Below are 21,259 nucleotides of genomic sequence, written 5' to 3'. Positions count from 1 at the left end.
TTACATACCTGGAAGAACAAGGTTCTTGAAGAATCTTGAAGAAGAACTTGATTAGATGCCTTGAAACCGTAGCTTGAAGGTAAACGATCAGGAAAACCTTTCTTGAGATTCTTGAATTAGTTTCTTGAAATCTCTATGGCCAAGAATTATGATTTTCATTAGTGATTCATAATTGTATGGAGGAATTTGAGTTGAAAAAAATGGAATTCTTGGAGAAAGACTTACCTTGAAGGAGAATCTTGAAAAAGATTGAAAGAATCTTGAATGGAGTCTTCTACTTTGATTTTTCCTTAGAGTTTTGCCTTAGGGTTTGAGAGAGAAGAGAATGATGAATTAAGAGATGAAAATATATTTATTTTGGGTATTTAATTATTTAAGAAATTCGTTTAGGGTTTTCTTAGAGGTAAAAAGACAAAAACGACCCTTTTTGATATTTTTTCCATCGGCTAATTCGTCATAGCACTGTATTAGGTTACTAAAATAGTCATAACTTTTTACTCAAACCTTGGATTGTTGTGAAATTGGTGGCATAGGAAAGAAGATTCTAATACCTTTAATTTGATAGGTTATGGGCCACGTAACTCTTTATATTGAGATATGGTCGCTTAAAGTTGACCCAAGTAAAATCTTACATCAAACTTAATCGGTAAGGAACTTTCATTTAACTTTGTGCTAGGAGTTTTTAGTGATCTTAATTGATATCCAAAATCATTCTCACACTAAAGAATTTACCTTTACACATATGGGCAATTTAAGAATCACCCGATATGACCTACATGTAAATGAAGAATGGTTTGAGTCTTAACTTAGAAATTTTTGGGGTGTTACACCTAGTTTTTCCTAAAATTAGGTGGCGACTCTTAAAATTGGTTTATTCTTTAAATTCTTTTAAATTTAACTTAATTAAATTAATTGATTATTTTTTGAGTTACCATGATGTTTCACCCTATTTGAATAAAGTAGGGATGTAAACACTGAGTATCAAACATAAAGTGTTAAATAAAGCATTTGAAACTAATAGAGCAATACTGACCAAGACTGTCTATTTACGAAACATCTACTGTACAAATATGAGTGTCGGGACAAGACTCATAACGCCTCAAAATGCTACTACTAACAACTCATAAAAATTGGAGTCCTCCGAAAGCAAGGAGGTCTCACCAAAAGTTGCCGAGTGGATGATGTGATCTTAACGAAACTCATGTTTATGATCCTAAGTTCCTGAGTCTGCATCATGAAAAGATGCAGGTCGATTGACATTAATACATTGAATGTACGAGTATGTAATATGGTTGTATAACCAAATAACTGAACTGAATGACTGAAAGTAACTCAACTGAAGTATAGTATATATCATGATGAAAATCATTTAAACACTTTCTATAAGAATGCAATAATAGTAAATACTAGATTGAAATATATAAATAAAAATATACTTTACTTTACTGGGGAGTTTCTTCAACAGACAGACATCACTATGAGTCTCCTAATGATACAACGTCTTACCCACATTGCCAAAAGTTGCCCTATACTTTGCCAGAGTATAGAACGCAACTGAACTCCTGGATACATTAAAAGCCCTTCTTGAGGCAGGTGAGGAGTCGCGCGTCTTGCAGTATGATCCTATCTACACTGGTAGCGTAGGTTATGAAGTTTGAGTTATCTGAACTCTTACCCCAAATCGGTGCTCAATACTACTTCCAAAATATAACTGAATACTCATGTAAAAGTACTCTCTATGTTGAGATAATTTCTCCAAAGGCTTATTTAAGAGGTAACTGAAGTTGTACTGAATCTGTCTGAAAACTCTTTATACTTTTCTGAAAATAGTACTCTCTTTTCAATGTGAAAAATAATATATTCTTTAAGGGAAACTGAACTTCTCTTTATCTTGCTGAAATGCTTTTGAAAACATTGTATGCTCTTCTTAAAATAATAGTTCTTTTCTCAATGTGAAGTAGTACTTTTGGAACCATTTATGTTCCTTTAAACTCTTCTCAAAAGATACTTTAAAATACTCTTGAACTAACTTTAAAATTCCAAAATCAATACATGGAAATAAATGCACAAAGGCTTTCAATAAAATATCATCAACTAGGGTTCATGTGAAATAAAAGCATGAACAACAACTCAATAATCTCATAATTAGGAAATTTGAACTCGGAATAAGAATACAATTCATATTTAGAATTTCATGGATCTTTGAGTAGAATACAGGATTAACTCTTACTGACTAAATTTAGATGTAGGGCATGAGGACGAACTAGTCCAACACTATGAATAGCCTTACATACTTGGAAGAACAAGATTCTTGAAGAATCTCGAAGAAGAACTTGATCAGAAGACTTGAAACCCTAGATTGAAGAAGAACGATAAAAAAACCTTTCTTGAGATTTTTGAATTAGTTTCATGAAAATCCTATGGTCATGAATTAAGATTTCTATTAAAGATTCATAATTGTATGAAGAAATTTGAGTTGATAGGAATGGCATTATTGGGAAAAAAACTTACCTTAAAGAGGAATCTTGAAAAAGATTTCAAAAAATCTTGGATGGAAATCTTATGGTTTGATTTTCCTTAGGATTTTGCCTTAGGGTTTGAGAGAGAATAGAATGGGGGATTATGAAATAAAAATCTAATTGTTTTGGGCATTTTATTAGTCAAGAAATTTGTTTAGGGTTTTCTTAGAGGTATAAAGATAAAAATGATCTTTTGTACCGTTTTCCCGTCGACTAATTTGTGATCACTACACTATATCAGGGTACTAATATGATCATAACTATTTACTCGGAGCTCTGATTGATACAAAATTGGTGGCTTCCTAAAGAATATTCAAATACCTTTAGTTTGAAAATTTATGGGCCACCTAACTCTTTATATTCTAAGAGATATGGTCATTTGAAGTTGACCCAAGTAAAATCTTATATCAAAACTTAACCGGTGAAGAAGCTTTCAACTCAACTTTGTGCTAGGGGATTATTGTGACCTTAATTCATCTCTAAATTTATTCTCACACCGAAGAATTGACCATGAGACCTAAGAATAATTTAAGAATCACCCGACACGACCTTATACGCAAATGAAGAATTGTTCAGGTCTTAACTTAGAAATTTTTGGGGTGTAGTCGACTACTAGGTTTTTGTAATAGTAGTTTAGCATTTCCATCTATTTCATGTCAATTTGGATTGTAATAATTATTGTGTACACATTTAGAATTTTAAGAGAGAGTTTCCTTGAGTTATTGAGTCTTATGATTTTTAACAAATGCACTGCTTTTATGTACGGTTCGTGAGTCACTCCCACGACCCTTTCTCAGTTTACTTTATTGCTTATGTAGTTGAGTGGCAGCGGTCTACAAATTTAGGGCTTTTATGTATGTTGCATATGATGATATGCTTCGGCAACCCACAAATTAAATTTCAGGTTTTGTGCTTATTGCATCTGTAGTTGAGCAATAGTGGATCTATGTAATGTCCTTGGAAGCCCACAGGGACGCCAACGAGGTTATTTCAGAACTTTTTACTTTTATGCGTTGGCCACATGTGCATTGGATCATCTTGCATTGTATGTCTATTTTTGATAGACTTTTATTGACATTAATTATTCATCGTTATTATTATCTTCACTATCAAAGATTATAAGAAAATTTCTAGCCAACACTCATATTAAGTGTTAGCACTATCGTGCCCTTTTTATTTATATAGTCTCTTTCTGAGCTTGATCGACCTATGATGCCTAATGAGTACCCATATTTTGGTACTCATTCTACATTTCTACATCTTTTTCTCATCTAGTGCCAAGTAGGAGCAACCCTCGTTGATTCTAAATCTCCTGAGGCCATTGCTATTGGATCGCGGTGAGTTTTTGGCATTCGGTGATTTGTTGTTTTCCATTTTTTGCACTATCTATGTATATTATATTTTGATTAGACATATGTGTTGTATATAATCCTTTTTCGTGCTATATTCTCATATACCAATGACACAAGATCCAGAACTCAGTTCTGAATATACTCATCTTGCATGGTCACTCTTGGTCTTTTATTGTATATTTTGTACCATTATGTACAAATCTGGACCTATTATAGGTCTTATTATTGCTTTCCTGTTAGTAACTTCTAAATATATTTATCGTGTTGTTTGAGTTTTGGCTAGCAATTGGAGGGTTTATGATAGACGTCATCATGATCCGATTTAGGATCATGATAGATGTTGTATTTATGATGATTTTTATGACTTGTGACTAGTTTGTTGATTATGTGGACTACCTATCCTCTTATTTTTTTAATTGTGATTATATATCCATTACTAACTTTTGTCGGACTATGATTGTAAAGACCATCCTTGTCATTTCTGTGTAAATTCCTTCTTTTTATCGGAGCGTTCCTATACAGATCTCAAGTTATTTATAACTTGTTGGGACTGACAGTTTGGTCACCTGGTCGTTTATTGGATTATGTGTAAGTTGTTGTGTTTAGGAGCTTCTAAAACTTGAACGATTGACTTCGGTCAAAAGTTCAGGAAGACGGACTCAAAATACAATTCTAATGGTTCTATTAGCTCCAAAACGACGAGTTTGATCTTGAATGACCTTTCATGCGGATCTCAAGACTTCTGGGCCAATTTCGAGCCCCCTTGTGAAATTTAGCTTAAAATAAAGCTTGGGTTCAGATGTTATTTCTGTCTTAAATAATAGATTATTTTACAATTACATCTTCAATAGCGTCTAAATCTCAACTAGCGGTCCAAAAATTGACCATTCGAGTTGGACCCACTCTTTATAAAGACAACCTCGATTGAAAGTTTTAACTACTCCATTGACTCCGCAATATCAAATTTGGTGGGCTAGCATTGTCACGACCCGAACCTACACCCTAGACGTGGTCGACACTCGAGAACCATTGTTGGTCCCCAAGCGAACCCTCATCCTGGCTGACTACAAGCGGAAGACTAACCCAAGCATACATAAGCTTAGAACTGAATTAAATTCAATAAACTCAAATACTCAACTTTAAAAAATAGTCTGAACTATACTCAATAGATAAACTCAAAGTTTGTAAAAACAACTCAAAGAATGGTACATACTGAAAACTACTCAACTTTGTCTATCTATGAAGCCTCTACTATTACAAAAGGATATCACTCGAAGACCATTGCTGGTCCCCAAGCGAACCCTCATCCTGGCTGACTACAAGCGGAAGACTAACCCAAGCATACATAAGCTTAGAACTGAATTAAATTCAATAAACTCAAATACTCAACTTTAAAAAATAGTCTGAACTATACTCAATAGATAAACTCAAAGTTTGTAAAAACAACTCAAAGAATGGTACATACTGAAAACTACTCAACTTTGTCTATCTATGAAGCCTCTACTATTACAAAAGGATATCGGGACAAGACCCACGACATCTCAAAATTACAAACTATAAGGTAAAGGTGAAATCCTCCGATTTATAAAAAGGCTCACCATAGCTGATTGGACTACCACATGACCCCAACGAAACGTTTGTTGATGATCCTGAATACATGTATCTCCATCATGAAATGATGCAGGCCAAATGGCGTCAGTACATTGAATGTACGAGCATGTAAGGGGAATTCTAAAACATAAACATAAGCTTGATTTGATAAAAGGAAACGTACTTACCTCTTCTCCAACTCACTCAACTCAACTCAAACCCCACTCAAGAATAGAATACTCAACTCAAGATACGCAACTCAAGATACTTAACTCAAGATACTCAACTCAAGATACTCAGCTCAAGATACTCAAGGATAAAGCTACAATAAAAGATGCAATATATGGAAAACTGCAAAACAATAGATAGCAACTCAATTGTATGTAAAAATACAATAATAACTCATTTGTATGTAAAAATACAATAATAACTCTTGTTTGGGAGATTCTCTAATCGACAACATCACTATGAGCTATGTGATGATACAACGTCTCGCCCACGCTGTCAGAACTGTCATATACCTTATCCCGTATAGAACTCCTCAACTAAGTGGATCCACTAAGTTATGCTTAAAAAGCAATAAGGAATCATCTAAAAAGTATGACCCTTTCTACCCACGTTGGCTACATGGTTTATGGGGGCTATGAGTTTTCTGAACTCTCTCCCATATCGGTGCTCAATACTACTTCCAAAAATATAACTAATGCTCATATGTTTTAAAAAAAATATTTCCTCATCCTCAAACTTTGAGATTATTACTCAAAAGATTTCTCTTAAAAGAGATAGTACTCAAACTCCTCATAAACTCCTTTGGAAATCGGTGTTTCCCCTCATTTGAAATGTAAAAGCATTTACTCTTGGGAATACTTAGTTTCCATATATTCATTTTGAAAAATGAAACTCGACTCTCCTCTTCCTCATACTCATTTACTAAAAGTCTTTAAACATATTATAAATAATTGTAAAAAACTTCTCAAAGTAGGATTCATGCCGAATTATGGACGTGAACAGCTCAATTCAAGGGTTTCAATAACCATATATATAACTCAATATGTGAAACTCAACAACTTCAGAACTCAAGGACTCAATTATACTACTCATTTCAAGATTGCTCGACTCATAGGGTTCATGTAAAATTATGGGCATGACCGACTCAACTCAAGGACCTCCATGTATAACATATGGTAATCCATAATTATGAAATATAGTTTCAAAAAGGATTAGGAACTCAATACTCAAGAACATATAACTCGAAGATACTACCCCTCTCAAAGAAACTCAATTTATGGAGCTCATGCGGAATTATGGGCATGACTAACTTGACTCAAGGATCTCAATGATAATGTAGACTCATGAATACATCATCCTCATTCTCATACTCACTTACTCGAGTCTTGAAACAATTTATAAGTAATTGTAGAAGACTCCTCGAAAAGACTCAAAGGGACTTTCTCAAACTTTACTCATAACTCTTCCTTAAAATTAAATTATGAATTCAAGGGTTATGATTCATGTCATGAATGATCTCTCGATGTTTAGATGTAGTTTAGATTAGTTAGAATCAAAAATGGAGTAAAGGTACACATTAAAAGAACTTAGACGGAGCAAACGATGGAAAAATGTGGGGCAGGCGAACCTGGCGCATTGCTGGCGCGGGGCGCCATCCCCTGAACTTCAGAAACCCCATTTTGGTGCACTATTGGTGTGCCACGTCAGACCCTCTGGTGCATCTGAGGCGCGTCGCTCCACCCTTCCCCAAGAACATTCCGACGAATTTTTCTTCTCATTTTCTGATCCTAATTCACCAAAAATTGATTGGTTTCCTCAAATTTTCCTTAGATTCAATTACCCAATACAATTACACAATAATCTACTAAAAAACAACCCTCAAACTCATAGATTTATCTGAAGAACTCATCAAACCCATCCTAATTCAAGAACGAAAGCAATACTTCAAGAACTTAATTTATAGATAGATTCGCAAGAGAAACTCATGATTGGTGTGTGGGTGAACGGACCCAACACTATGAAAATTTACATACCTCTTAGGATCGAATCCTTGGCGAAAACCCCTCAAAGATTGCAAGAATCTTGATCGTTCTTCCTTTTCTCCTATTTTCCTCTTCTTGAACTCCTCTCAAAACCCTAAGCATAATTTAGGAATAAATAAAACCGATTTCAATCGGTTTAGACCCCAAAAAGGTTAACAAAAATGAGCTAGGCTAGTAGGGTAAGGAAAAGACCAAAATACCCCTCATTATTTCGGGTAATTTTCCTTAATTGGACAGGATGAACTCAATTGGGCATATCTTTCTCATCCAAACTCAAAATTTAGCAAAGGCGGTAGCGTTGGAAAGATGACTCAGATATCTTTCATTTGATATCTTATGGGTCTCCTAACTCATCTTGTGCTAAAAGTTATGGTCATTTGAAGTTGACCTAAAACTTAAAGGCACTTAGGAATGACTTGAATGAATTCTCTTTAGTTCTTTTTAGAACTCAAGGTGCTTCATCTAGTGAACTTAACACTTAAGAAAATTTAAATTTCTTGATAAAATCTTACTCACAACTAAGAATGGTTCGAGTCTTAGCTCAAATTTTTTTGGGGTGTTATAAACATATTTTATTTGTGCGCACCGATATTCGAACGAATCTCAAGCACCCCGTTGGGGATTTCGGGAGTTGGGTATTTTTTTTGATCCACCAGCTACTGGGTCAGGTTTCACTACTGGGGAAGAGGTAGTCGAGGTGGGATTTTGGTTGTTTTGTGGACTGGTTGGGTGGTGGTCCGGTGGTTTTGTTTCGTTGGAGATGGAGTAACAACAGTGGTTTGGTGGTGGTTGAAACAGTGATGGGGTAAAGAAATAAGGCGGTGTTGAGTAGTTTTGTTCAGTCACGTAAGGGAGCTCTTGACTGTTGTTGTTGGAGTTGGTGGCGTCACCAAAAGATATTGATTTGTACACCTGCAAAATAAGTAAAAATAAAAGGAGAAAAAAGGGAAGGAGGCGGAGTGCGATTAAGGTCTGTTTGGTTGGCCAGATTTCACCAGAAAAGTGAAGAAGACAAGGAAATGGAGTGCCTTGCCTTCGCAGCAGTTCAAACACTTGCAGAACAAATAAAAACAAAAAGGGAAAAGGGAGACGGAGTGCGATTGGGGTCTGTTTGGTTGGCCAGATTCCGCCAGAAAAGTGAAGAACATGAAGGCAGTGGAGTGCCTTGCCTTCGCAGTAACTCGTACACCTGCAAAACAAAAAAAATTAAAAAGGGAAAGTGGGCTGGAGGCAGTGTACATTTGAGATATGTTAAGGGAGAATGGAGGGTGAAAGGGTTGGGGTCATTTGGTGGTTGTTCGCTGAAGCTCGGAGGTGTAGTGATGGCATGGGGTAAAGTTTGGGGTTGTGTAAGCAGCTGGAGAAGATGAGGGAGATATTGGGTTGGTTTGTGAGAGGGAATGTTGGTTGGTTTTTGGCCCTGGTGGGCCAGAGAAAAAATGAGTTTTGCTTAAATTTAAAAAATATAATTTTTACCACTACCTTTACTTTGGGACCAAGTAAAGCTTATATGGGAAATTTAAAACTATCTTTTGTACAATATCATGGACTCAAAATCATGGGTTCAAAACCATGTGCCCAAAATTATTGGCTAATAAAATATTTATGTATGTAATTCTTTATCTGTATTTAAATGTATTTCTAGACTATGCTAAAAAAATACTTAACTGATATGAACAAATATAACGAATGTAACCAATGACATATAAAAATGCAATTCAACAAAGAGAGATGGTTTAATCAAACTGAACAAATATTGTGAATATATTCAATTGATTGTGACCAAAACAATGTGATCAAAATTAACTGATAAAAATTCTAACATTTTGAGAAATAAGGATGATTATCGATAAATTGCATTAAAAATAAAAACACGTGTATTTTAAACTATTTAACAAATAAAATATTTAAAAGTATTAACTTTGAAAATATCATGCCAACATTGGATGTCAACAAGTAGAATAATCCTTCTATAAGTTTGTTACAAAATCTAATGTTATTTTTTATAATTGATATTCTAATATTTCATGCATTAAGTATATGTGTATGTATAATATGCATGCATATCCAATATCCACTTATCTTTTAGGTATAATATGTAGACGTGTCATTTAACTTGATCTCAAACGATATTTATGCCCTCCAAATTTTAAGTGTATATAGGCAAACACTTAAATTTGTATAAAATTAAATAAATAGACACAAATGGAATAATATGTGTCATACATGATATAAGACAAATTAGTTCGAATGTATGTCACGTCAATTTTCATGAAAGATGTGTGTGCCTACTCTTTCAACTTTAAAAGTTTAAGTGTCTGATTGTGCTCACCTAAAATTGAAGGGCATAGAAGTCAGCTGAATCTAAGTTAAAGAGCACACTTATGTATTATAATTATCTCTTATTCTCCATAATCTATGTAGATAAAAGATTTTGATTATCTTTAGTAAATATTTTCTAAATTATAATTTAAAATTTATTTAGAATATAAATAGATGATCTTTTAAGAAATTGTCATGAAATATAACTTTATTTTTGTATTACTTGCATTAAAATATGTTTATAAGGTTATCATATTATATATTATGTTAAAACTAATATTTTTTAATTATGTTTATTTAGTTCATTATAGAACAACGTTACCTTATGTACTCAATTAATATTTCTGACTTTTTTTTAAGGATAAAATCAATATTTTTTTATAGGAAATTTGATATATAGATTAAAAAATTAAAAAAGATATTATGATTTAAAAGAAGTATAAAATGGGTTCGTTTCTCCCACAATTTTCTCTAATCCTTCGTCAATCTTTCATTTAGGGTTTCAGAACTCTATACTCTACTTCTCATCAGATTCCCCATACAACAACAATGGCGGAAGAGGACGTCCATTACGCATCAGAGGTTGGAACCAACAAGAGGAAGTACGAGGAAGAGCAGACTATTTCCCGTAAACCCACTGGATTCTCTGCCCCGATTTCTTCCCAATCACCTGATGCTTCTTACAACACCGTTCCTCCGCCTATGGATGATTTCCAGCTCGCTAAGCAGAAGGCTCAGGAAATCGCCGCTAGGCTATTGAACACCGCGGAGCCCAAAAAAGCGCGAGTTGATAACGGCTCTGGATTTGATTCTGTCGAACGTAAGTTTTATTTTTTTTAACTCTTGTTTTCTATTGGATAATTCTGTTTATTTTCTTCTAAATGATTCTCCAGTGTTTGTGTCTTCTTTTGAAGATTAGTTGTTCTCCTTTGTGAATAAGGAGTTTAGTTAATTAAATGATTCTCCAGTGTTATAGCTATTGTGATCGGTCTTCTGCTCACTTTTTTACTCCTACTTCTTTTGAGATGGTATTTGTTGCGTCTATGCCTATTTTCTTCGTAGATTTTGGATTAATAGATGGAATCGCTGGAAAAATCATGCCTGGAAATGTAAATGTTTACAGTTGTTTTGTTTCTTTTCTGTTATTAATAGTTCTTTTATTGTACTCTTGAAAATGGCTTAGTTTTTGTGCATTTATCCATTCTTTTACTGTAAGATTGTAAGGTTTTGTCATTTCGAGAATCTCCCAACTTTTACTGCACTATCATTTACTTTGGGTCTGTGCTGATAGTTACATGGTATTGTAAATGAATGGCTGCTGCGACTGTTGAATTTTTACCCTGAGAATTTTATGACTTGTATTTTAATGATTACAGGTCAATAGTTGTATTCTGAACTTATAGTGATAATATCAGTAGCAAATTGCTGCTTCTTTTTAGCTTTAATGCGGTCACTTTTCCTGTGCTTTATATCTCTTGATGTTCTTATGTTCCCTCTGTAGCCAACTTTACTTATGAGTCCACTTACTGTTTACATGTTCTGTATTTTATTGAACTGCAGACAAACCCTTTGTTAATCCAGCCGTGACAAATTCATATGGTTATCCGGGGCCAAGCAAGAAGATTGAGGTACCAAATGCCAGAGTTGGAGTGATCATAGGCAGGGGTGGGGAGACAATCAAGTATCTTCAACTACAGTCTGGAGCCAAGATTCAGGTTACTCGAGACATGGATTCTGATCCACATTCTCGTACTAGGGGGGTTGAACTTGTGGGAACACCAGAGCAAATTGCTAAGGCTGAACAATTAATTAGTGACGTTCTTTCTGAGGTACTATTTATCTGTCTATACCTGAACTTAACTGTACCTTAAAATGCTTTCATGTGTTGAATCTAACCAAACTGAACTTGTTCTTCCTTTTCAAATGTGTTTCCCTTGCACAATATATATCAAATAGGCTGATGCAGGAGGTTCAGGCATAGTTTCCCGGAGGATAACTGGACAGGTTGCTGGGGCAGAACAATTTGTAATGAAAGTCGCCAACAACAAGGTGACTTTTACTGCTGTAGTTGGTTAATCATGCAATACACTGTTTCCTGTTTATCTTATCTCTCATACCTATTGAAATGCTTTTAGGTTGGTCTTATTATTGGCAAAGGAGGTGAAACCATAAAAAATATGCAAGCAAGGACTGGAGCGCGTATTCAGGTAATAATAAAATCTTCTGCAGATAGTGTTGCAACTTTCGCGATGGTAGTGATGCCCTTTTGTCAAGGACTCTAATGATTTGCGTGGTTTCAGCATCACATATCAGTTTAGTTGAGATTCAAAGTCAGTTGTCTTACCTTTCCCAACTTGTCACAGGTGATTCCTCTACACTTGCCTCCAGGTGATACATCAACAGAAAGGACAGTACAAATTGATGGGTCAACTGAACAGATTGAGGCTGCTAAGCAGCTGGTGTATGAAGTTACTAGTGAGGTATCTGTAGTTGCATAATCTGTCAATCTGACTGCTAACATCTCTGTCTGTTTCATCCATCATTTTCAGCTGTGTTAATGTTGTTGTATGTATGATTATGTCGTATTTTGTGATGTGGATTTGTTGTTTCTTACTGTGCACCTTGATTTAAATTTGTGGAGGATTGCAATTTATTTGAATGTTCTAGCTTTCCTTCTCTAACTTTTTTGCATTAGTGAGTTCCCAGCTGAATTCTAAATTAGGATTGCTCAAACCACAATATTTTATTATTTATTATGTTGCTAAAGCATCATGGATGATGAGCTGAGCATTTTTAAGTCTTAACTTCCACTGGGTGTTCATCACTTGTATCCAAAGTTGTGATGAATGGATATCCCTGTCTGAATTCAATAGCTTGCAGATATCATTTAGCAGACATCTTTTTTATCTACAGTTTCAGTCCATGGGACTTACTAATTCATTTCAAATTATCCATGTATGAAGGAGATGAGCACCTGCTCTGCTTTACTTTTGAGGGGAGTATTCTTATTCATTTCAGTCATGCTTTTTTCCTAGTTGTAATTAGGTCCTCTCTTACTCCTTTCAGTCATATACTTCAGTTCTAGTTTCAAGTGGTCATGGAGAGTGCAGTATTCCACTCTTCAGTACAACTCCATATTGATTTTGGGTAAATGGTCAATCTGTAAAACATATCTGCAGTATGACGTTGCATCTTCTTATGTCAGTTTTGTGATTAGTTTCTTCACAAGTTCATTGAGGTGGTTAGGTGGTGTAGGGTTGGGTTCGTCTGAAGTCTATGTTAGGTTTAAGTTATTATATTGATGATGATCATACAAAAATCTAGATAAACCCTTTATTTTGTGTACTGATCTGTTCAATATTATACTGGACTTCTGGATATTTGATTTTGTGTGAGGCAGGTTGCGACAAGCCTTTTCAAGAAGGTAACTAAAACCAATCTAAAATTTCTCTAATATTAAGGATGCATTCTTATCTATAAGAATTGTGATCATTCTTGGTTTGAGTTCTTTAGTTAATATCAGGATAAGATATAAACTGTAGCCGTTGAATTTTGTGTCCAGTCACTGATATTGTGGAAATGTTGTAGGCTAGTGTGTATTGGACAATAGGTGACACCAACATGAAACCATTTAGTGTTGGTGTTCCCTCAGCAGTGTTCTGGTATGGTTTCCAACCTAACTACTGACAACTTATCTCTTTTTGGAGTGAAAGACACCCTTCATTTCTAGAGATGCAGGGGAGTGGACCAAGTTGTGAGATTATTTCTTTCTCTTTGGAGTCAAAATTGAGATATTATTAATTTTTCACACTGGTCAATATTAACTGGATTTATTTCTAGGATGTTTGTTAGGTAGAAACTTATGCTGCATAGAATTCCTATTACTTTGTTGGTATTTTTTATTTCAAAATTAGAAATCCATTTATTGTGCCATATAATTGATTATCCGTTGCATCTGAGAATATTCATAAACATTCTAGTCACAGAGATAGAGATTTTTCTCACACGTCTTAGTGATGCCCGAGAAGATTAAGTGCTTTCTTGTTCTAGTCCAGTTGTTGCAGTAGTTAGGTTATGCTTTGCAGTGTCTTTATGACTGACATATCTTGTATCAAGAGAAAGTGGTATGTTGCCTTTCTAATGCTAGGGAATACAACATTACCAGCTTTATATAAATAAATAAATAAGTAATTGCTACGACGTGTTGGCAATATTATTTTCCGTTTGTGTTCACTAATGTCATTTTTTTCCATAATAACACTTTTTTTCCTATTTGGTCTACTCTACGTCATTATTCATGAAGACAGCACCAGGATAAAGAGTTCATCTTTGGAGCCCATAACATGGAGCTGTTGTGTTTATTCTGGATTAATTAATATCTTCATAAATTGTGTTTATTTAGGATGACTGAGAGCCTGGATTGTATAATTTAGTTCAGGATATTGTAGTGAGATGCTTTCAATATGTGAGTAATTTCTCTGCTGACAGCATAAAGCTCTCACCTACCATCGTTTCATCTTTTAATAAGGTGGGTCACTAAGGCCTATATTTCTCCTTTGGCCATTGTTAGTGTATTTGTGTTGGGAATTATTTTGCATATGTGTAGAATTTGTATGGTCTTTTCTATTTGTTATGGTACCCGTCGCTTCAAATAGGATGAAGATGGGAAAGCAGGAGTTTGTACCACACAACCAGTACGGTATGTAGGCGCCTACACTTGTCTTGATGCATCTGTATTTTCCGTATCATGTTGGGTAATTTTTCAGTTATGCTGGGGTTATATTGTGGTAATGCTGCTGGTTAATCTGCTGTGTTTATGTTATCTCTATGTGCTTGTTTTGCGCTTTGAAAATGTCTTATTATATGCAACTGGATCAATCGTTCTTGGTTCATTTTAGACAACAATTCCTCGCAGAATCGTGTTAGAAATCCAGGAATGGCTGGAGGATATCCTCAACAAGGTTATCAAACTCAACCTCCTGCAAGCTGGGCTCCTCCTGGTGCGCAGATGCAACAACCTGGTTATGGTTACCTTCAACCTGGAGCATATCCAGGTCCATCTCCCCAATATAACACGTCTCAACCACCCTACCCTGGTTACCCTCCACAACAGGCCTCTGGTGGATATGCCTCTGGTTGGGATCAGACAACTGCACCAAATCAACAAACGTCTCAGGCAGGTGGTGCAGGTGGTTATGATTACTATAGTCAGCAGGCACCCCCACAACAGCAACAAACACCTGGAGGTTCAGCTGCTTCAACTGATACTACTGCCTACGGTTACAATCAGCCTTCAGCCACAGGTTACAACCAGGGACAGAGCTACTCCCAAGATGGCTACGGCGGATATCATGCACCTGCTGCTCACTCTGGTTATCAGGGTACTGGTTATGATCAGCAACAAGGTTATAGCTCTACTCCAAGCTATGGTAATGTACCGAACCCAACTTCTGATGGCCACAACACTTCACATGGTACACAAGGTGATGGCAGTCAAGCACCTGCACCAGCTCAGTCATCAGCCGTGGGCCAACAAGGCTATCAGTCTGGCCAGCAGCCCAGCCCTACTCCTAGTTACCCATCTCAAGGCTCTACTCAAGCTGGGTATGGGATGCCACCTACTTCCCAAGGTGTGTATGGCACCCAGTCAGCAGCAGGTTATGGGCCCCCTCAAGCCCAAAAGCCTCCGACTAGTCATCCAGCTTATGGTCAGCCTCAACAATCTCCTAGTGCACAAGGTGGCTATGCCCAACCTCCACCGGTGCAGCCCGGGTATCCACAGGCAGCAACTGCTCAATCAGGTTATGGTCAGGGTGATTCTGGGACTCAGCGACCTCCATCCTCTTATGGCACTCCAACAGCTCACCCTGGGTATGGGGCTGCTAGCTATGGACAGCAGCCACCACCTTACAGTAGTGCCTATGCTGGCGGTTATGTGCAGCCTCCGGCAGCGTACTCTTCTGATGGCAATGGTGTTGCAAATCCGACATCCCAGTCTGTTCAACCTAGTACTGGGGGGGTTCCAAAAGCCTCACCTCAGAGTTAATGGATGCTACTTGGAAGGATTAAGTGATAGCTAGCTCCTTTATATAAAGATTGTTTCCATATTTTGTTATGCTTTACTTTGGTATTATGTTTAGGTTTCTGGTGTATTAAGAGAGTCTGAAACTTCAGTTGAAGTTTGTTTGTCTTGAGTTACTTATATGATCATGTTGGTCAAACCTCTTTTCTTCTCTCTAATATAAAAACTCTTAAATGGATGCTTTCTTTGTAGGAATGTTCTCTTCCCTTCTCCCCGTTGTTCTATCGACTTAGCTAATTAAAAATTAGTTGATACAAGTGTTGAAAATCATTTTTCGGGAAAAAACTGAGTTTTTTATAAATAAGCAGTCATGCATTTGTGTTCCAAGTGTCAAAATTTGTACTTATTTGTTTCAGTTTACCTAGTACATTTTTAATTTGAATTTGTCCCAAAAGGAATAATATTCCTCTATATTTAAAAATAATGTATCTTTAAATTCCTTATTTTGTTCTTAAGATATGATTTATAGCCATATAAAATTTTATGGACTTTTAAAATTTACTTGTACAATCAAATATCATGAGATGAAGGAAGTAATAAATTATTGTTTTAGAATGACAGGAGTCTGTTTAGATTAGGTGATTGACATCGTTGATAAATGATAAGCATCATGTGTTGAAACTATTTAATAAATAATTACGTTTTGCGTTGAAGTGTTAAAAACTTAATTTATAAATAAGATTCATATGTTCTTAAATGTATTTACAGAAATTATAAATTAAAAAAAAAATACTCTTATTGAGTAGAATAACAATGAAGAAAATGAGATGGGAGGGAATTGCTCGAATGGTAACCCGATGATCTGCGTTCGAGTCACCAAGAAAGTCAATAAAGTGGAAGGGGTAAATAAATAAATAAAAAACAGTGACGAAAATATTTTAGAAAATGGGGAGAGTTTGAAGTTATATTTTTGGGGAAGTGTTCTGAGAATTAGAAAAGACATTAAGAATAAAATAATAAAATATTTATCAAAATAAATAGTAGCTATTAAGCAGAAAAGGTACAAATTAAAGATGACCAATTTTTGCCAAAGTTATTTTTAGTTTATAAGCATTAAGACTGAAAAAAAAACAAAAAAGTTTATAAGCTACTTAATTTTTTTTCTTAAAAGAAAAGGACAAGTTACACATTTAGCTTATTGATCAAATAAATATGTATTAATATACAAAAATATATATACTAATTCAGCTTCAAAACCCTCTGTCTATCTCTCTCTGCAGCTGAAGGAATCATCACATTTTCGATCTTTAGAGGTGATTCACTGTCTCTTTCTGCTTATGCCTACTTCTCTTCTTTTAATTATTTGATTTTTGTTTGTCTGAATAATTTGAAGGCCTTCAATTTTTCATTGTATGGGTTTGGTTAATCCTCCAAATGGGGCTTCTTGAGGATTTATTATATGCTTTCAATTGCAATTTTTTTTGGAATCTCTTCTTGGAAATATTTGTGTGTTTGTGGGGGTGGTAAAAGACTGCATTTTTAATGAAAAATTCAGATTATGTGAAATTCTAAAAAGCGTAAACAAACAAATTGCAACTTGTGAGCTGTTCCATGTGCAATGATGAAATGTGTCCTTGTAGAGTGATTATAGTTTTCATAATTGTGAATCAATCACTTGTTGTAGGAAAATGTGTTAGGAGTTGGGTCTTTGATAGTTAAATGCCTTGCCCGTGATTAAAAAAAGGTTTCGTGTGTAATCCAGACATAGCTAGCTGAAGCTTATTGCCAATGTTGAGGAAAACAGAATGAACTATTTATGTTCCATTTTGATGTCGGTTACTTCAAAGAGTAGTGATGAATAGTAAAATGTGTGGAACCCATTATCTACTGAGTTCCGAGTTGTGTAAATACTGGCCCTCGAGGATTTCTCAGTTACAAAAAAATAAGAGAAGTAAATAAGAGTCTTGAAGCAGACTTATGCTTTGAAGCTAGTGTACTTGACCTTGCTACAGCCATTTGATGCAGGCTGATACCGTGACACTAAATTATCTCTATCATGAAGAGGACATCACTGAACTGTAAACATTATCGATAACGTGTTGTGATTAGGTGTATAGAATTAGAAATTTAGTGTATGAAAACTGAAAAGTAATTACGAATAAGTTTTTACATTTGAGTCGGAACTTAAAATGGGTTTGAACTTTATTGACATGGTTTTTACTCCATATATTCCAGTTGAAATGCATTTTAATTCTTCTCCGTATAGTTGTTTCTTCATATAATTCTCTTTAATTTGATCTTTTGAATTGTACTTTGTGCCAAACCCTAACAGATTTCACACTTTCATATACTTTTCTTCTATGTTCAACACTTGTGACAATGTTTTTCACAGTGCATTGTTATTTGTAGGTTACGAAACAATGGCGTCAAAACTGCCGATAGTGAAAGCAAAGGCCCTTGAAGCTTCAAAGTTCTTGACCAAGAATGGATGTGCATACTACAAGCAGATGTTGGAGCAGAACAAACAATACATTCAAGAGCCACCTACTGTGGAGAAATGCCAGCATTTGGCGAAACAAGTGTTCTATACTCGCTTAGCTAGGTTTGTTATTCATCACTTCTATCCTTTTAATGTACAAATACTTTAGTCTTTGTAGATAGTAAATGATGATTGCTTCAAGTGACAGTGTTGTGAAAGGCGATCGCCTCATCGCCAATGGCGAGAGGCGAGGCAAGGCGACCCTTCATCGCCTTTTAGCTTTGTGGCGAGGCGATCTCCAAAAGGTGACGCCATGGAGACAAAAGGCGAGAGGCGAGAGGCAAGAAAGGCGGGAAAGGCGTCGCCTTTTGTATTATCTTAAAAAAAATGCAACCAATTTAGGGTTTTAAAAGTTAAAAGGTACTTTTAGGGTTTTCCGAGTTTGGCCATCTTTTTCCGGCTACTCCAAAGTCCAACCAATACATATTTCTTCTTCAAATTTCATCTTCCTCGGTTTCTTTTTCCTTCTTCTTCTTCATACTTTAGAGTCGCTTCTACCTCTGTTTTGACTTTTGTTCTGTTTTTTTCTCATTCAAGTTCTAGACTTTTAGTAGTGTTTGAATTGAAATATTTGCTAATATGTTATTGCTATTGAGAATCTGATTATTTACATATGCAATTAAATATTTTAACTTTTTGGTATTAATTGGTATCGCATTTCAAAATGGCGAGCGCCTCGCCGCTCACCTCGCCTTGTGGCAAGGCAGACCCTTGTCGCCTTTTATCACCTTTCGCCGTCCAAAACACTAGCTTCAACCTACCTGTCCATTACTTGAAAGTATTCAATTGGTAATCAGCAGACAAGATGGACGGATGTAGGAAATGTTGGGCCAATCTTCTTACTGTTTTCGATGCATGTTATCCATAAGTTGGGTGTAGCTAGGTTACCTTAGGGCTGTAGGGTTTAGACTGCAAACTGCTCATCATCTTGTGGTTGTAGTATTTTTCTTGTTCTATCATCTCATTAGGAACCTTAATGATCCGTCTTTGAGGAATCACTTATTTATTGAAAAACTTCCGGGACCCTATCCTCTCTAAGTTCCCTTGTTCACAAAAGTTGCTTGAGCTTGCATTTGTTGTTGATCTATGTTGTTCGGATCCTCCACAAAAATCGTGACTCCCCTATCGGATCCTCCAAAAATGCATATCTATTGGAGGATCCAACACACACACAACTGCATCTCTGGAGGATCCAAGCAACATGATTGTTGATGACTTCGCAAGGTGAGTTATCAAATAGAGTATTGCTCTTTGATCTTGTTGCTCTCACTGTCCTGCTTTCTGTGGCATGCTGATTTGTTTGATGATTTTTATACTGGAAAGTGGCATTGAGAATTTCTATGTGCCCCAAACATTTCATGTTAATCCATATGTAAAGTATGCTGTTAAACGGGATAGAGGGACTCTATCTTTTGGAATTTTCATTGCCAAGAAAATAGAATATTACAGATCACCCAAAAAAGGACTGGACAATTTGGATTAGTATCTGCTGTGAGGATTTTTTTGGTTTGCTGAGAGCAAGAGTAATTCTGCTTCCATTTGTCGTAGTTATTCGTTGCAAAAAGTTTTATGCTTCTCTTTATAAATTGTTGGCTCATTGTTGAATTATGTCAGAGCAGATAGAAGATATGCTCCTTTTTCTTTCCTGATAGAAAACTTGTTCCATTTATACCTTTCATTCATCTTGTACTAATGATATCTCTTCTTTTTGGGACAGTATTCCTGGACGTTATCAAGCATTCTGGAAGGAACTTGATGATGTCAAGAACTTGTGGAAGCACAGACAGGAGCTGAAAATTGAGGATGCTGGCATTGCTGCTCTTTTTGGGCTAGAATGTTTTGCTTGGTTTTGTGCTGGGGAGATTGTAGGTCGAGGGTTCACGATTACTGGTTATTATGTTTAAATCTCCCAAATATTAGGTTTCAAAGTAATGACTTGTATCACTGTCGATAAAAGATCATCTTCAATCTCTAACTTGTGCGGGACAACACATACCAACGAGATACAGATTTTCAAATTTTGATGTTTGGCAAGTACAATTTACGTAGAGGATGAGTTAGGAGCCATATGTTTGCTTCAATAAAGCAGCTTTGAGCATATTGTTTTCATGATTACTGTTTCTTGTTACATAATTAAATCCCTGAAGATATCATTATCACTATAACATTCTTATACCTACAAGGGGTGTGTTGCGATGCAAGGATCACTCTTCCTTCAACTAAAGGTCTCAGATTGAGCTTTTGACATGGATAATCTTTTGGGAGGGAGCATTTTGCCTCTCTCTTTTTCCGGCATGAATCTGAATTGGCCGGACAATGAATTTCAGGTACTGGTGAGTGATTCTTTCTCCCAGTGTTTGCTTTTGGTTTTTTTTTTTTCTGTTCCTGTTCATCCTTTGAAAGACCATCAATGACTGATGTGTTTACGCTGTTCAATTGAAAAGAAAAGTTTCTTGGATATTGAACTTGAGTTTGTATCCTGAGAATGATATTGCCAAATTGTTTGGGTTGACGGATGAGGAAATTGCACGCCAGGTTTTCTTACCACCTCTCTCGTGATTTGAGTGTTTCTAAAAGATTAAGTGTAAAGATTTGGATTGAGGGTGTTCAAACTGTGTTCATGAGTTTTCAACCAAGAATACAAGGACCTAATTGAGATTTTTTGAATAGTTAACTTTGGTTTATGACATTTTCAATTTATTTTAATGGAACGTCTAGTTTGCTTTGTTTATTGTAAAGCATATCTGATGCAAGATTCATCAGCCTTGAAGTCGATTTATTTCCATAATATTTGTTACAACTTCATTTAGTTACTAGAGCCTTATAACTCAATACACAAATTCTAATTTTTCTGGAGTTCTCTT

The 21,259-nt window shown here is 35.7% G+C and overlaps 2 protein-coding genes across 3 annotated transcripts; both read left to right on the top strand.

The window, feature by feature from the left end:
* Positions 1-10,292: 10,292 nt before the first annotated feature.
* LOC102578344 (far upstream element-binding protein 2) lies at positions 10,293-16,094 on the top strand. Its single transcript, XM_006355265.2, has 6 exons — positions 10,293-10,654; positions 11,395-11,663; positions 11,791-11,883; positions 11,970-12,041; positions 12,198-12,314; positions 14,750-16,094. Exons 1-6 carry the CDS (start codon positions 10,384-10,386, stop codon positions 15,878-15,880), a joined length of 1,953 nt encoding a protein of 650 aa, XP_006355327.1. The 5' UTR covers positions 10,293-10,383; the 3' UTR covers positions 15,881-16,094.
* A 991-nt stretch (positions 16,095-17,085) lies between these two features.
* LOC102606336 (uncharacterized) lies at positions 17,086-20,507 on the top strand. Of its 2 annotated transcripts, none has more exons than XM_006355264.2 (3): positions 17,086-17,169; positions 18,266-18,458; positions 20,113-20,507. In XM_006355264.2, the coding sequence occupies exons 2-3, from the start codon at positions 18,277-18,279 to the stop codon at positions 20,297-20,299; spliced, it is 369 nt and encodes a 122-aa protein (XP_006355326.1). In that variant the 5' UTR covers positions 17,086-17,169; positions 18,266-18,276; the 3' UTR covers positions 20,300-20,507. The 2 variants fall into 2 exon arrangements, with proteins under 2 accessions (XP_006355326.1, XP_015167791.1); XM_015312305.1 differs by having other exon boundaries at positions 17,091-17,169; positions 18,249-18,458.
* The last annotated feature ends 752 nt before the right edge of the window (positions 20,508-21,259 follow it).

Source organism: Solanum tuberosum, unplaced genomic scaffold, assembly GCF_000226075.1.
Source record: "Solanum tuberosum cultivar DM 1-3 516 R44 unplaced genomic scaffold, SolTub_3.0 scf00198, whole genome shotgun sequence".
Taxonomy (NCBI): Eukaryota; Viridiplantae; Streptophyta; class Magnoliopsida; order Solanales; family Solanaceae; genus Solanum; species Solanum tuberosum.
The sequence above is the reverse complement of the archived record's forward strand: the minus strand, read 5'-3'. Positions and strand labels throughout refer to the sequence as shown.

Bases quoted from the DNA above. Each gene is read 5' to 3' on its own strand.
- LOC102606336 (XM_006355264.2), top strand. From the start codon at position 18,277: ATGGCGTCAAAACTGCCGATAGTGAAAGCAAAGGCCCTTGAAGCTTCA. The intron at 18,459-20,112 runs GTTTGTTATTCA...TTTTTGGGACAG, and splicing joins TTCTATACTCGCTTAGCTAG to TATTCCTGGACGTTATCAAG.
- LOC102578344 (XM_006355265.2), top strand. From the start codon at position 10,384: ATGGCGGAAGAGGACGTCCATTACGCATCAGAGGTTGGAACCAACAAG. The intron at 11,664-11,790 runs GTACTATTTATC...TATATCAAATAG, and splicing joins TTAGTGACGTTCTTTCTGAG to GCTGATGCAGGAGGTTCAGG. The intron at 12,315-14,749 runs GTATCTGTAGTT...AATTCCTCGCAG, and splicing joins TGTATGAAGTTACTAGTGAG to AATCGTGTTAGAAATCCAGG.